Source organism: Camellia sinensis, chromosome 4, assembly GCF_055761805.1.
Source record: "Camellia sinensis isolate YWXY chromosome 4, ASM5576180v1, whole genome shotgun sequence".
NCBI lineage: Eukaryota > Viridiplantae > Streptophyta > Magnoliopsida > Ericales > Theaceae > Camellia > Camellia sinensis.
Genome location: NC_138964.1, coordinates 214,418,799 through 214,432,753, shown reverse-complemented (window position 1 = coordinate 214,432,753; position 13,955 = coordinate 214,418,799). Strand labels below are relative to the sequence as shown.

Here is a 13,955-nt window from a genome sequence, read left to right as displayed (position 1 = left end):
CCATCCGTCCGCCAAATTGGCGGATTGGAGAAAATCAATTCGCAACCGTCTGCTCGTCATCACGCATCCGTCCAAAATGCGGCAGATCGGTTCGGTTCGATCAGTTTTGACGGATCGGTATATCCGTTGCTCACCCCTAGTGAATATAAATTTTAAAAATAATTTATTTTCTTAAAAACAAAAAATCTCTTACCTAAAGGTAATCCCACTAATATGAACTCTCCAATTAATGGGTGACATGACTTAAGGCAGAGGTGAAATAGAGGGAGGTGGTACTTCATGTACTAATTAATATATCAATTAATATATCAATATATGTTATAATATTATTATTGACTGTACTTATTATATAAATTATAAATATTCAAAAATTTTAAATCTATGTCACATCATTTATTAATATACTACTTAATATGTCAATTAATACATATAATATTATTCAATAGAGTGCTACCGATGAAGATTAAAAATAGTAATCACATGATTTATTTCAATACACGAATAAAAAGGGAAAAAAAAATACATTTTGGGTTTGATAAAAAACAAAACAAAAAAAACAAAAACAAAAAATCCAAAATAAGATGCTATTGAAACTTGGATACTTTCGGAAAAGAAAGTTGGAGAATCAAAAGAGAGAAAATGAGTAAAAAAGGGAAAAAGAATGAGAAGATCTCAAGGCCACATAGAAAACTTGTGGCTGAAAATTGTTTTTGGGTTGCACACGTGGCGCACCTAGCTTCTTCAACCGATTTAAAACGTGACTACGAACCACAACCTAACCCCCCACCGCATCCAGTGCCACCCCACCCCACCCCAACCCAACCCAACCCAAAATCGAACACAACTCGCGCGAGCTCGAAGAGAGAGAGGGCACACCAACACTCACACACACACCTCTCGCGTTGTCAGATCGATCTCTCTCTCATTCACAGTGATCCAATCCCAAACTCCCTGGACTACTCTCTCTCCTCTCTCTCTCTAGAAGTTTTCTTTAAGGACAGTGCAGAAATGTCGGAATCAAAAGACCCTGCGATTAAGCTCTTCGGAAAGACGATTCCTTTGCCGGAGATTCCGCCGGCGCCCGCCATCGCAGTCTCCGGCGGCGGAGCTCCCTCTCCCTCTCCTCCTCCTCCTCCTCCTCCTCCTCCTGTTGATGATCCTTGTTCGCCTGACTCGAACAGAGTCGAAGAAGATCAAGAACCTGATAAGGTATTATGATTGGATTGGATTGGATTGGATTGGATTGATTTTTTTTTTTTTTTTGTTAATAATTTTGAGGATGACCCATTGTTTGGAACAGTGAAAGGAGTAAAGGGTCGAGCTTAGTTATGCTTGATTTTGGGAATCCAATATTTCTAATTAGTTTGTGTCAATTAATTTTCAAAGATAGTGTAATTCTGGTTTGGGATTCAAATCTAGCATTTTCAGACATGTTTTTGGTAATTTAAGGTTAAGTCTTTTTTGGGTTTTCTGTTCTATTTATTCTTTTAGATCAATATGTGGAAAGTTGAGATCTTCCAAATAATTGTTTACTCTTCAGGGAGGAGATAAGGAGATGCTATTTAAGCAATATACTAGAATAAATTTAGGCTAATCTTTACTATATGTTTAAGGAGTTCTAGTTTGTATCTATGAATTTGCTGAACAAGGGATTATTGATTCCTCCAATAAAGTTAGTTTGTAATTTCATTTTCACTATCTTAATTTCAAGCCCCTTTTGCTAATTAGCTGTTGCGTATAGCGTGCTTCGAAGATCTTATCTATGCTAGGACTATTTGGGAGATGTTTCCAGTCTAGATTCACATGTTTTATGAAGAAGATTTTATTTTTATTTTTTTCCCATTCTATAGTGAAATTGATCAAACATGTTGACTTTTCTCCTTGTGTGACTTCTAAAGTTTTTAATAAGCAAAGAAATCTTTTTTTTTTTCCGGTCTTGTATGATCTTTTAAGCTCCTGCTTACTGGTTTTTTGTTACTGAGTTCTGATATTGCGTTTTTTATTCCAGTTCTGTTGTCTTTTAGATATATTCGGGGTTATTATCACTTCATATCAAGTAACACTTGAATTATCAAACCTTGTGGATGCCGAAAACAAGACTTGCTGCTCTCTTTGATTGTTTAGTTGTGTACAAGGTAGAGAAAACATGGAATACTATAACAGCCTCCAAGTCCCGACTTGCTATAAGATTTTATGCCTTCATTTTTTTCCCATATGCGTTCCTGCTAATCAATTGAGAACGCTCAAGTTAATATTCATCGCCATAAAGATGTCACTTTCCAAAAAATCTTGTATACTTGCCAAGATGAGGTTGAGTTTCAGTATACATATTAGGAGAATTTGATCTGGTTTTAATATGATAATAGAAGGTTTCTGTTTAAATTTTTTGGAAAATTGGTTCTGATACTCAATATGTATTCCTCATTAAATTTTTTGATCAATCCAGGCCCCGGCTAATCGAAGTGATACTAATCGGGAGGATGGAGCCCAGCCTATTACTTCAGAAGAGATTGCTGATCCAAAAACGCCATCTGTTGACAATGAAGCTGTAATATTAAAAACTTCAAAGACCGAAGAAGACCAAAGTGAGACTATTAACTCACAAGAGAAGACCCTAAAGAAACCAGACAAGATACTTCCATGCCCACGCTGTAATAGCATGGACACCAAGTTCTGTTACTACAACAACTACAATGTCAACCAGCCCCGGCACTTCTGTAAGAACTGCCAGAGATACTGGACAGCTGGTGGGACCATGAGGAATGTTCCTGTGGGTGCTGGTCGCCGGAAGAACAAAAACTCAGCCTCTCACTACCGTCACATAACCGTATCAGAAGCTCTTCAGAGCGATCGAGCAGAGATTCCAAATGGAATCCACCATCCCACTCTGAAGCCCAATGGCACTATCCTCACTTTTGGTTCGGATGCTCCACTTTGCGAGTCAATGGCTTCAGTTTTAAACATTGTGGAAAAAACGTTGCCAAATCATGCTCAAAATGGGTTTTGTAAACCGGAGGAACTAAGAATCTCGGTTTCTTATAGTGGTGGAGAGAATGGGGATGATCACTCTAGCGGATCCGCAGCCACTGGTGCAAATTTGAAAGATGATGTTGGTAAAAATGGGCAACAAGATACGAAAATCAAGAATTGTCAGAGCTTCTTTCCTCAGGTACCGTGTTTTCCCGGGGCTCCGTGGTCGTACCCTTGGAATTCTGCTCAATGGAGATCCCCGGTACCCCCACCTGCTTTTTGCCCACCAGGCTTTCCAATGCCATTCTATCCTCCACCGCCTTATTGGGGTTGTACTGTACCAGGCATTTGGAACGTCTCTTGGATAACACCGCCAAACCACACAGCTCCTAGTTCTGGTCCTAATTCCCCGACTTTGGGGAAGCATTCTAGGGATGAGAACGCGCTTAACCAAACCAATTCTGGGGAAGATGAGCCACAGAAAGAGAATAATCCTGAGAAGTGCCTCTGGATTCCAAAAACTTTGAGAATTGATGATCCTGGTGAAGCTGCGAGGAGTTCTATATGGGCAACATTGGGAATTAAAAACGATAAAGTTGATTCAATTAGCGGGGGAGGTCTCTTTAAGGCCTTCCAATCGAAGGGTGGTGATGAGAAGCATCACATCTCTGAAACCTCTCCGGTATTACAAGCCAATCCAGCAGCATTGTCTAGGTCATTCAACTTCCATGAGAGTTCATAAATGGGTAACTTGAAAACTTCTTGACTTGCGTTGTGTTGGCAATGTTTACGAATCACTGTAACTTTGTATCAAATCGTGATTCAAACACCAGCATCATCTGTAGGAATCGATCTTCAGAAGAGAGAGATTTTGGATTAGCTTAAGAAGTAGGTGATTTCTACTTCACTTGGATAGGTGCTTTTATTTCGAGCAGATGGTTTGCTGAGATTTTAGTCCATGTACATATTTATATATGAAACAGGGGGAACTATATAAGATGAGTTTGTGTACCAAAATCCCAGATGTAGTAAAATAAGTTTGAAACGAATAAAATTTCAAACTTTTTCTCATGGCATATGTGCTTCTGATTAGAATTTCAATCCCTTCATGATTTTGTGAGTATATATCTAGTGATATAGGATTGAGGGTTTTTCTTTGTTTAGTTGTAAGACCACTGGTGATTCAATGGTTAAAATTTGATCTACCAATTTTGGAGTTGTGAGTTCGAATTTGAAGATAACCATTTTGTGGAAATTATGTCAAAAGATTAAATTTGTATCCAATCTATTCCTCTCAGACCCTCATCAAATAGGGACCAAATTAGGTTTTTTTTTTTTTTTTTTTTTTTTTGGTTGAGGCCTCGGCATTGAATAATATAAGTGAGGTTGAAGAGTTGGGGCAATTTCAAAACATGTGAGGTTCTTGTAGGCCCTCCACTCTGCAGATAGACTTGAATTCGACCACAAAAGGGCCAAGCACCTTTCTTTATCAGTACCAAAGAATCCAAACAAATAGCTTAATAAAGTGGAAAGCTGATCGTAAAGTTTTCCTTTGCTTCTGCCTTTTATTTTCCCTCTTTTTTCTCTCCTCTTTCAAGCATTTTGAGATTGTGTTCGGATCTTAAATTTGTAAATTAAATTGTAGTGAAAAATGTAAACAACAATACTATATTCATAGTGTGTTTGGTTTGTGTTTTGAGATAAATTTTCAAAAAAAAAATTAGAGAGAGAGTTTAGAAATTTTTTTGGTTTGTTTGGTTGTATATTTTGAAAATAGTTTTGGAGTTTAGGATGATTTGATATTTTGTTATAGTTAAGTAGATGTATGTAAGAGAAAAAGTGATTGGGAAGGAGAGAGGAGAAAAAAAAAAGTGATTGATTGATATGCAGGAGAGAGAGTAATTTTAAAAAAAAAAATTCAAAAAATTTGAATCAAACAAAATTTTGAATTTTTTTTATAAAAATTGTATCTTGAGATACAAACCAAACAAGCCTATATCTTTGGATTATAATTATCCATTCACAACTCACTAACTTTAAATCTATATCATACACCTTATATAGCATTTTTTGAAAAAAAAAGAAAAGAAAAATGAATGAAATAAAACTTTTTTTTTTTGGGACAAATCTTTTTTTGTTCATCACAAATTTAAAATCTAAACACAACATTAGTGATCATGAAGTGACAATTAGTATAAAAGTTCTATTTAAAAAAAAGAAAAAACTCTTTAGAAATGATCATTGATGTTCTTACAGATGGAAGCATGCTTAGCATTTTGAAAGAGAAAGGATTTCACTTGAAGGCCTTTTATCAGTAATCTTGGTAGTGATAAAATCATTGATATAACACCACAAAGGGAGATTTTTGACTAATTAATTCATTTAGGTCTATAATCCAAAATCAAGGCCAGTGTGTGTTTCCTATGGATTAGGCCAAGAAGGAAATACGTAGATATTTATGTTATTGTTATGGACAGAAATGAAAGCCACCATTTTTGCTTGAAGCTAGCTGTCTCTATGGGACCCCAAGCATGTGATCACATTAAATTTTCTTGACATGGTGCCCTTTGTTTTTGTTTTCTATTCCTTTTGTTTTTTTGCATGATATGTGCATTTTTTTTTATTATCTCCTATTTTTCTGTTTCTATGACTAATTATTCATACATTTAAATTGTGTACTTAGATTTTAGATTTCGAAAAAGATAAATTAGTTATTTTTAAAAATAAATTTAAGATCGAAACATAACCCTCACAAAGTTTGACTAGATTATGACCAGAAAATTGATATCCGCAGATGATTATTGATTTTAATCTAATAATTTTAATTTGGGAGAATATTGGTATGAAATTTTTTAATATAACATGTTAACGAGATATGAATCAAAACAAAATACAATAACAAGATTAATGTCAAAGAAAATTTTAATACAAATACAACATACGATCCACATCATTTGACTTTTAACAAAAAAAAATTATAATAAATAAATAAAACCTCGTTATGGAATAGGAAAATAAGGTTTGTTTCAGCAAGTAACAGCCAAACCCTTGGGATTTGGAAGATGCAGGAGAGTCAACTCTTGTATTGGTATTTATCCTCCTTGGGATGCGCCCAAAGGCACGCGATAAGAAATGTCGAAAATATTGTACATTTTTTTATGGGTAAATTACAGGTCAATCATAAGTAATTGATTCAAATATTGGGTTAGACTTCTTTTATGTCCGTTATTGGATTGGAATGTATTGTTAAATCTGTGAGGACTTATCATAGGTTCTGTTTTGATTGAATATCGATAATTATTTGATCGGATCAGATTTCTGTCAATGATGAATATAATTTTCAAAATAAATTATTGACAAAAATTTGATCCGATCAATTAATTATCGGTATTCGATTAACGTAATTTTTTATAGAGATAAAATATTCAGCGAGTTCTATACATTAAATAGTTCAGATTATTAAAATCAGAATCTGTGGTGGACCCCACGAGCCTAATAACACCGTCCAATCCACTCTATGGACTGGAGACAAGCTGTCCCCTTAAATATTTATAAGTATCTTACACTTTTTTAATGTGTCAATAAATTAAAAAATATTTATTTTGCTCTAATTCTTTTTGAGAATATTGATGGATAAAAAATGAGTAGAACTTGTAAATAAATAAATCCGGTAAATAGAATCTATTCTCATATTTTATTACACTTACTTTCATATATAATATACAATACTTTCAAATTTTTTAATATGTGCCTTAAAAGATACACATTAACAAAATTCTAAATGTATATTCATCTCTAAACAGTAATCCTAAAATTAGTTGATTCATAAACAAATCAATAAATAACTTGCAACCCTCGTTATGGATAACCTTAAAAGTAATATTTTTAAAGGTCTTAACTATTTTCCATTTATTTTTACCAAATAATACACCAAATTTGAGCGGACTAATTCTTTATGGCTTGTGCCTTATTCGATATAAATGTATATAAATTTATAAATGTCTTGAAGTAAATTTCTTTGCCAATTTGAGCTTTCAAAAAAATTTAATGAACGAAACTCCAATTAGGTTGATAGAGCCTAATTCAAGTTCAAGCCAAGGTTAATTCAACTTCAATATTGTATTACTTGACATCTACTGTGAAAATAGAGAAATAAAAAAATAAATAAAAGCTAATTGAAATTCAACGCTGATAAAAAAAAAATTAATTCAAAAAAGAATAGAGGTGTAAGAAATAAATATAATAAAAGAAGTGTGATTCAAAAGAAAAAGAGATAAAACAAAAGAAAATAACTTGGACCCGCACAAGGGCACTTCCACGACCCCTTCTTTCTTTAACTAGCGGTAATCCGTGCGATGTACGGAAAAATAAACTATATACATTTTGTGTGATATATAAATTATTCTAATATTATATTTTTATAGCAGCAAGCCATGATGTTAGGCCATCTTGGTTGATGTTAACAATAATTAATCTACAAAATTTCACAATAAAAATTTGATATACATAAAAAATTGTTAATTATAAAGATTGTTAAGATAATAGTATTACAATCACTTGCTAACATAAATAATTTGTATCAGACTATAGTGTCATGCAAAAAAAAAAAAAACAAAACAAAACAAAAACAAAAACAAAAACAAAGCATTAAAAGAAATAAATTGTATAAGTTATCATAAATTTACTTATTTTAAATCAATGATTTGTATTATTATTGTGGGACCAAATTATGAATAAATCTCAACTTTTAATTATAATTTGTAAGTAATCATTCTCCATAACTTGAATAATACTTGGATAGTTCCTACAACATTAAAAAAAAAATTCAAGATAAGAATTTCGTAGAATTATAAAAATTATATAAGAAAATAGTTTAATCCATTTTATTTATAAAAAAAAATGATGACAAATTATTTGAATTGTATTTGAAGATATATAACAAATGATAGCTTTAATCATTATATACCACTACAAAAAAAAGTGTTTTTTGCGACGGCAAAACGCCGTCGCAAATGGTCCATACGCCGTCTCTAATACTTTTTGCGACGGTAATTTGGTTTTTTGCGACGGCAAGTGGGGGTCGCGACAAAGGGGGTTGCAAAAGGGCTTTAGCGACGGAAAGTGCCGTCGCCATTGTTTTTTGCGACGGGAGACTGCCTTGTTTGCGACGGCAATGTTCTGTCGCCAATAATGGAAGAAAATCTGAGTTTTTGCGACGGTACAATATTTCCGTCGCTAAAATGGGTTTTTTGAGACGGCAAGAATGTCGTCGCTAAAAGTGTCGTAGCTGATAACTATTGCCGACGGCAACTTGAGCCGTCGCTAAAGGTTTTATTTTCAATTACATTCCATAGCTTTTGCGACAGTATGGCTGCCGTCGCAAAAGCCTCGTAGAATTTTTTTTTGCGACGGGTTGTTATGCCGTCTCAAAAAAAAAAAAAAAAAACCTGTTGGGAAATTATTAAAAAAATTAAAATAACCTGTATTAAATGAAAAATAACTATAAAAAAATCCAAAAATTACATAATAATATAAATGCATACATAAACAAAAGTTGACAAATAATGAAAATTCATAATGTTGTTCCATTCATAACAATACATAAATAAAAATTCATAACAATAAAAATTATGCCACTACATAATGTCGCATACTACATACATAATGTTGTTCACAAATTTAAATAACATAAATCAATATCAAAACCAAAAGTTTTCGTCTTGATTCTTTCGTGGGTTACAAAAACAAAAGTTGGTCATAATCTTTATACGCTCGCATTCCACAAGAAGCAAACTGCTACTCAGGAAATATCTGAAAAAAACAAGATAAAAATAATTAATAACCCTATAATGGTGTTAATATTTTAATTACAGAAAAATATAAAAAAAAAATTGACTACTATATAATTAGAAAGATAGTTTAGTAAATAATTTTGACTAGACCGAAATCCGACTCTAACTCCCAGACCGGGAACCCGATTCGAGCCCCGTCTTCTCCCACAAGTCTCTCGTGCCTAGGCAGTCGCGTGTGCCAAGTTTCGTGCTAAACCGACGTCATTTGGTGATTTTGGAGCATTAACGCCTCGAATTCAAGTTTCTTAAGGAACTAGTTTGCCTAAAGTGAAATCCGGCTCTAACTCCCAAACCGGGAACCCGATTCAAGCCTCGTCTTCTCTCACAAGTCTCTCGTGCATAGGCGGTCGTGTGTGCCAAGTTTCGGGCTAAACCGACGCCGTTTGGTGATTTTGGGGCGTTAACACCTCGAATTCAAGTTTCTTAAGGAAGTAGTTTACCTAAAGTGAAATCCGGCTCTAACTCCCAAACCGGGAACCCAATTCGAGCCCCATCTTCTCCCACAAGTCTCTCGTGCCTAGGCGGTCGTGTATGCCAAGTTTCGTGCTAAACCGACGCCGTTTGGTGATTTTGGGGCGTTAACACCTCGAATTCAAGTTTCTTAAGGAAGTAGTTTCCCTAAAGTGAAATCCGGCTCTAACTCCCAAACTGGGAACCCGATTCGAACCTCGTCTTCTCCCACAAGTCTCTCGTGCCTAGACGGTCGTGTGTGTCAAGTTTCGTGCTAAATCGACGCCGTTTGGTGATTTTGGGGCGTTAACACCACGAATTCAAGTTTCTTAAGGAAGTAGTTTACCTAAAGTGAAATCCAGCTCTAACTCCCAAACCGGGAACCCAATTCGAGTCTCGTCTTCTCCTACAAGTCTCTCGTGCCTAGGCGGTCGCGTGTGCCAAGTTTCGTGCTAAACCGACGTCGTTTGGTGATTTTGGAGCATTAACGCCTCGAATTCAAGTTTCTTAAGGAACTAGTTTGCCTAAAGTGAAATCCGGCTCTAACTCCCAAACCGGGAACCCGATTCGAGCCCCGTCTTCTCCCACAAGTCTCTTGTGCCTAGGAGGTCGCGTGTGCCAAGTTTCGTGCTAAACCGACGTCGTTTGGTGATTTTGGAGCATTAACACCTCGAATTCAAGTTTCTTAAGGAACTAGTTTGCCTAAAGTGAAATCCGGCTCTAACTCCCAAACCGGGAACCCGATTCAAGCCCCGTCTTCTCCCACAAGTCTCTCGTGCCTAGGAGGTCGTGTGTTCCAAGTTTCGTGCTAAACCGACGCCGTTTGGTGATTTTGGGGTGTTAACACCTCGAATTCAAGTTTCTTAAGGAAGTAGTTTACCTAAAGTGAAATCCGGCTCTAACTCCCAAACCGGGAACCCAATTCGAGCCTTGTCTTCTCGCACAAGTCTCTCATGCCTAGGAGGTCGTGTGTGCCAAGTTTCGTGCTAAACCGACGCCGTTTGGTGATTTTGGGGCGTTAACACCTCGAATTCAAGTTTCTTAAGGAAGTAGTTTACCTAAAGTGAAATCCGGCTCAACTCCCAAACCGGGAACCCGATTCGAGCCCCGTCTTCTCCCACAAGTCTCTCGTGCCTAGGCGGTCGTGTGTGTCAAGTTTCGTGCTAAACCAACGCCGTTTGGTGATTTTGGGGTGTTAACACATCGAATTCAAGTTTCTTAAGGAAGTAGTTTACCTAAAGTGAAATCCGGCTCTAACTCCCAAACCGGGAACCCGATTCGAGCCTCGTCTTCTCCCACAAGTCTCTCGTGCCTAGGCGGTAAAAAATGCCGTCGCTAATAATTCGGCATTTACTAACTATCCGCGTGGTTTTATTACCGACGGGACAAACGCCGTCGCTAAATCCTTTATTTGCGACGGTATAAGTTGTCGTCGCAAAAAACCATTTTTTGCGACGGGAGGCGCGCCGTCGCTATTGCTTCCGTGTTGTTTGACCCCTTTTCTTGTAGTGTACCCAAAAAAAAAAAAATTATATAGGTTACTCAATAACAAAATGGTCGAATATAATTAAAGTCATGGACATTGAATTAAATCATATGGGCTCTAAATTGATAACATAATCTAATAAATCAACTAATAATAAAAGAGAGATATCAACAAATATGTAGTATTTCTCTACCATCTTTGTACTATATTCATTAATTTCATATATCATATGAAAGTTTTACTTGTCTCAATCTTTCAATAAAATAAGCACCAAGAAAACAAATTTGATAAGAAATTAATTCTAAACTTTATTATTAAAAAAATAGAAATTTCAAAGAGAAAATTTAGAGATGGGATTGAAAAAATACTATAACAAATGACAATCTTATAAAAAAAAAATAAAAACAAAGAAAAAGAAAAAACATATAGCAATGATCTAATGTAAACTATTTTTAAAAATTAAAAGAAAGAATATCAAATTATTACCTTGGATAAATATAGTGACGGAAAATAATTTTGTGAGATTTTTGTATTGCCTTCTCCCATACAGCTTTCATTATTTAATTATTAATACTCTTCTTATTCATAGCCAACCATTCTTTTTTTATATATATCTTTATCACTTGGTAGATAATAACAAATAATAAAAATTATGAGGAGTAGGTTAAGAGGAGATAAGAAGTTATAGATAAGAGTATTTCACAAGATAAAAAATTTAAAATGAAAAAAGATAATATGTGATAAAAGGAGAAAAAAAATATAAGTAAACCAAAATAAAGATTTAGATAGATATGTTTTTGATAGATATGGATTAACAAATCATATATTTATCTAAATTTTATTATTTTAATTTTTTTTTGTAAATCAATTAGTTAATCTTTATCTTTATCTGTGGACCATGGAATTAATTTTTATAAATTATTTATCAATTCTTATATGTTTATTTATCTATAAGTCATGAAATTATTATTTTTCAAATAATTTTTAAAATTTTTATCTTTATCTAAATGTCATGAAATAAATTTTCATAAATTATTTATATTTTTTTATATGTTTATTTATAATGAAATTAATTAAAGTACAAAGTGAAGGGCAAAAAACATGAGTAATTTTTTTTAAAATCAATTTTTTAACCTTTATTTTTATCAGTAGGCCATGAAATTAATTTTTATAAATTATTTATCAATTTTTATATGCTTATTTATGGGAAGAAATTTTAAATTATCTATAAGTTATGAAATTAAGTATTTAATTTTTATCTTTATCTGTATACCATGAAATTAATTTTCATAAATTATTTATCAGTTTTTATATGTTTATCTATATGGAGGAATTTTGAAATTCAAATCTTTATCCATAAGCCATGAAATTAATTTTTCTTTTAATTAATCAAACAAATAGAAAATGGAGGAAAATAGAAAACACGAAAGATAATCTAAAAGGGTTGCCACGTAGGAAAGAGATAATTTTAAAATTATAAGAATTTAGGAATAAATATTTACAGATTTTTGACAAAACCACTACATTTGATTATATATATAGTATAAATTGACCAATTTTTTATTTTTTTATTTTTTTTTCCTCCTCCTCTAATCACCAGCCTCTACGTGCATGTGGGTGGTAGGAATGATAATTTGAAGGTTCTCAATCACTTCCCAAAACAAAATGAGTGGGCTTGGCAGGCTTTGCATTGTCACAAAAGCAAATATGCCGACTTTTTTGAAAAAAAAAAATAATTTGATTTAGTTTTTTTTTTTTTTTCGTTAGTGGGAGAGGACCTAACTTTGTACCAGTAAAGTTCTAAATTGTCCAAATGAGTACAATTAATTAATTATTATTGTACAAAGGCATGAATAAAGCAACGGGAAAGTAAACTTTAGCAATAATCAAGCTAATTGAATAATAATAAATAAAACAAAAAAGTGAATTATGGTAACATGTGGTGCTTCCCATCCAAGCCATAATAGATATGGAATTCATTCTCGAACTTCCATGTGCATTCACAAGCTCCCTCATTCAAATATTTATATAATATTTAAAATTATTTGTATTCATAAACTTTTTATGTTCTTAATGTCATTTTTTATTCACAAGATTAATAGTAAAAATATTAATAAGTTCATTAAATTAATGTGATATTCACTATTTAATTGAATTAATAGGATAAATTATTTCATTGTCCGTTGTTTGATTTGCATTGGATAAGAAAACATATGAATATAGGATTACAACTATATTTATCTTTTTTTCCAATCTAACCCTCCATCAATATTTCTTCACAATCTTTACTTTATCAAAATTTTTTCATAAACGTGGTTTTTGAAAAAAATTATAAATAAATAAATAAAAGGTAAATAAAAATACAAAATACAAAGGCCATGTTTGGTTTGTTTTTATTTATTTTTAAAAAAAAATATAAACTAATTTGATAAAATAAATATCAAAAAATATTTTTAAATTTTTTAAAACTATTTTTAACCTTCTTAAATATAAAATTATATAAAAATTAATAAGTATTTTAATTTTTAGTCAAGGATAAAAGAGTTTTTTATTTTATTTCCCAGCTCAGAATATATAATCTCACCCCTATCCCATTATTAATAATCCTACAAATTTGTTGGATTAATTATCCATTAGATTACTAATCTTAAAACAAAATTTCAAAACAAACATATTTGATTCACATGATTAAAGCATGGGGTTGAGATTATTAACTTGTGGGCCCAACAATCCTGTGTTTGTTTTGAAATTTTGTTTCAGAATTATTAATTTAATGGATAATTAATCCAATAAATTTGTAGGATTATTAGTAGTGGGGTAGGGGTGAGATTATATATCTTGAGTTGGGAAATAAAATAAAAAGACTCTTTTACCCTTTACTAAAAATTAAGAAACTTATTATTTTTATATAATTTTATATTTTAGAAGGCTAAAAATAATTTTTAAAAATTAAAAAATATTTTTTGATATTTATTTTATCAAATTAGTTTATATTTTAAATATATATATATATATATTAAAAAACAAACCAAACATGGTCTTTGTATTTTGTATTTTTATTTTACTTTTATTTATTTATTTATAATTTTTTTCAAAAATGCTTATGAAAAAAATTTGATAAAGTAAAGATTGTGAAGAAATGTTGATGAAGGGTAAGTTTAGAAAATAAGATAAATATAATTGTAATCCTGCATTCA

General features: G+C 32.6%; 1 protein-coding gene across 1 annotated transcript; it reads left to right on the top strand.

Moving 5' to 3' along the window:
- Positions 1-636: 636 nt before the first annotated feature.
- Positions 637-4,041, top strand: LOC145789915 (cyclic dof factor 2-like). Its single transcript, XM_082867539.1, has 2 exons — positions 637-1,209; positions 2,447-4,041. Exons 1-2 carry the CDS (start codon positions 640-642, stop codon positions 3,710-3,712), a joined length of 1,836 nt encoding a protein of 611 aa, XP_082723665.1. The 5' UTR covers positions 637-639; the 3' UTR covers positions 3,713-4,041.
- Positions 4,042-13,955: the final 9,914 nt, after the last annotated feature.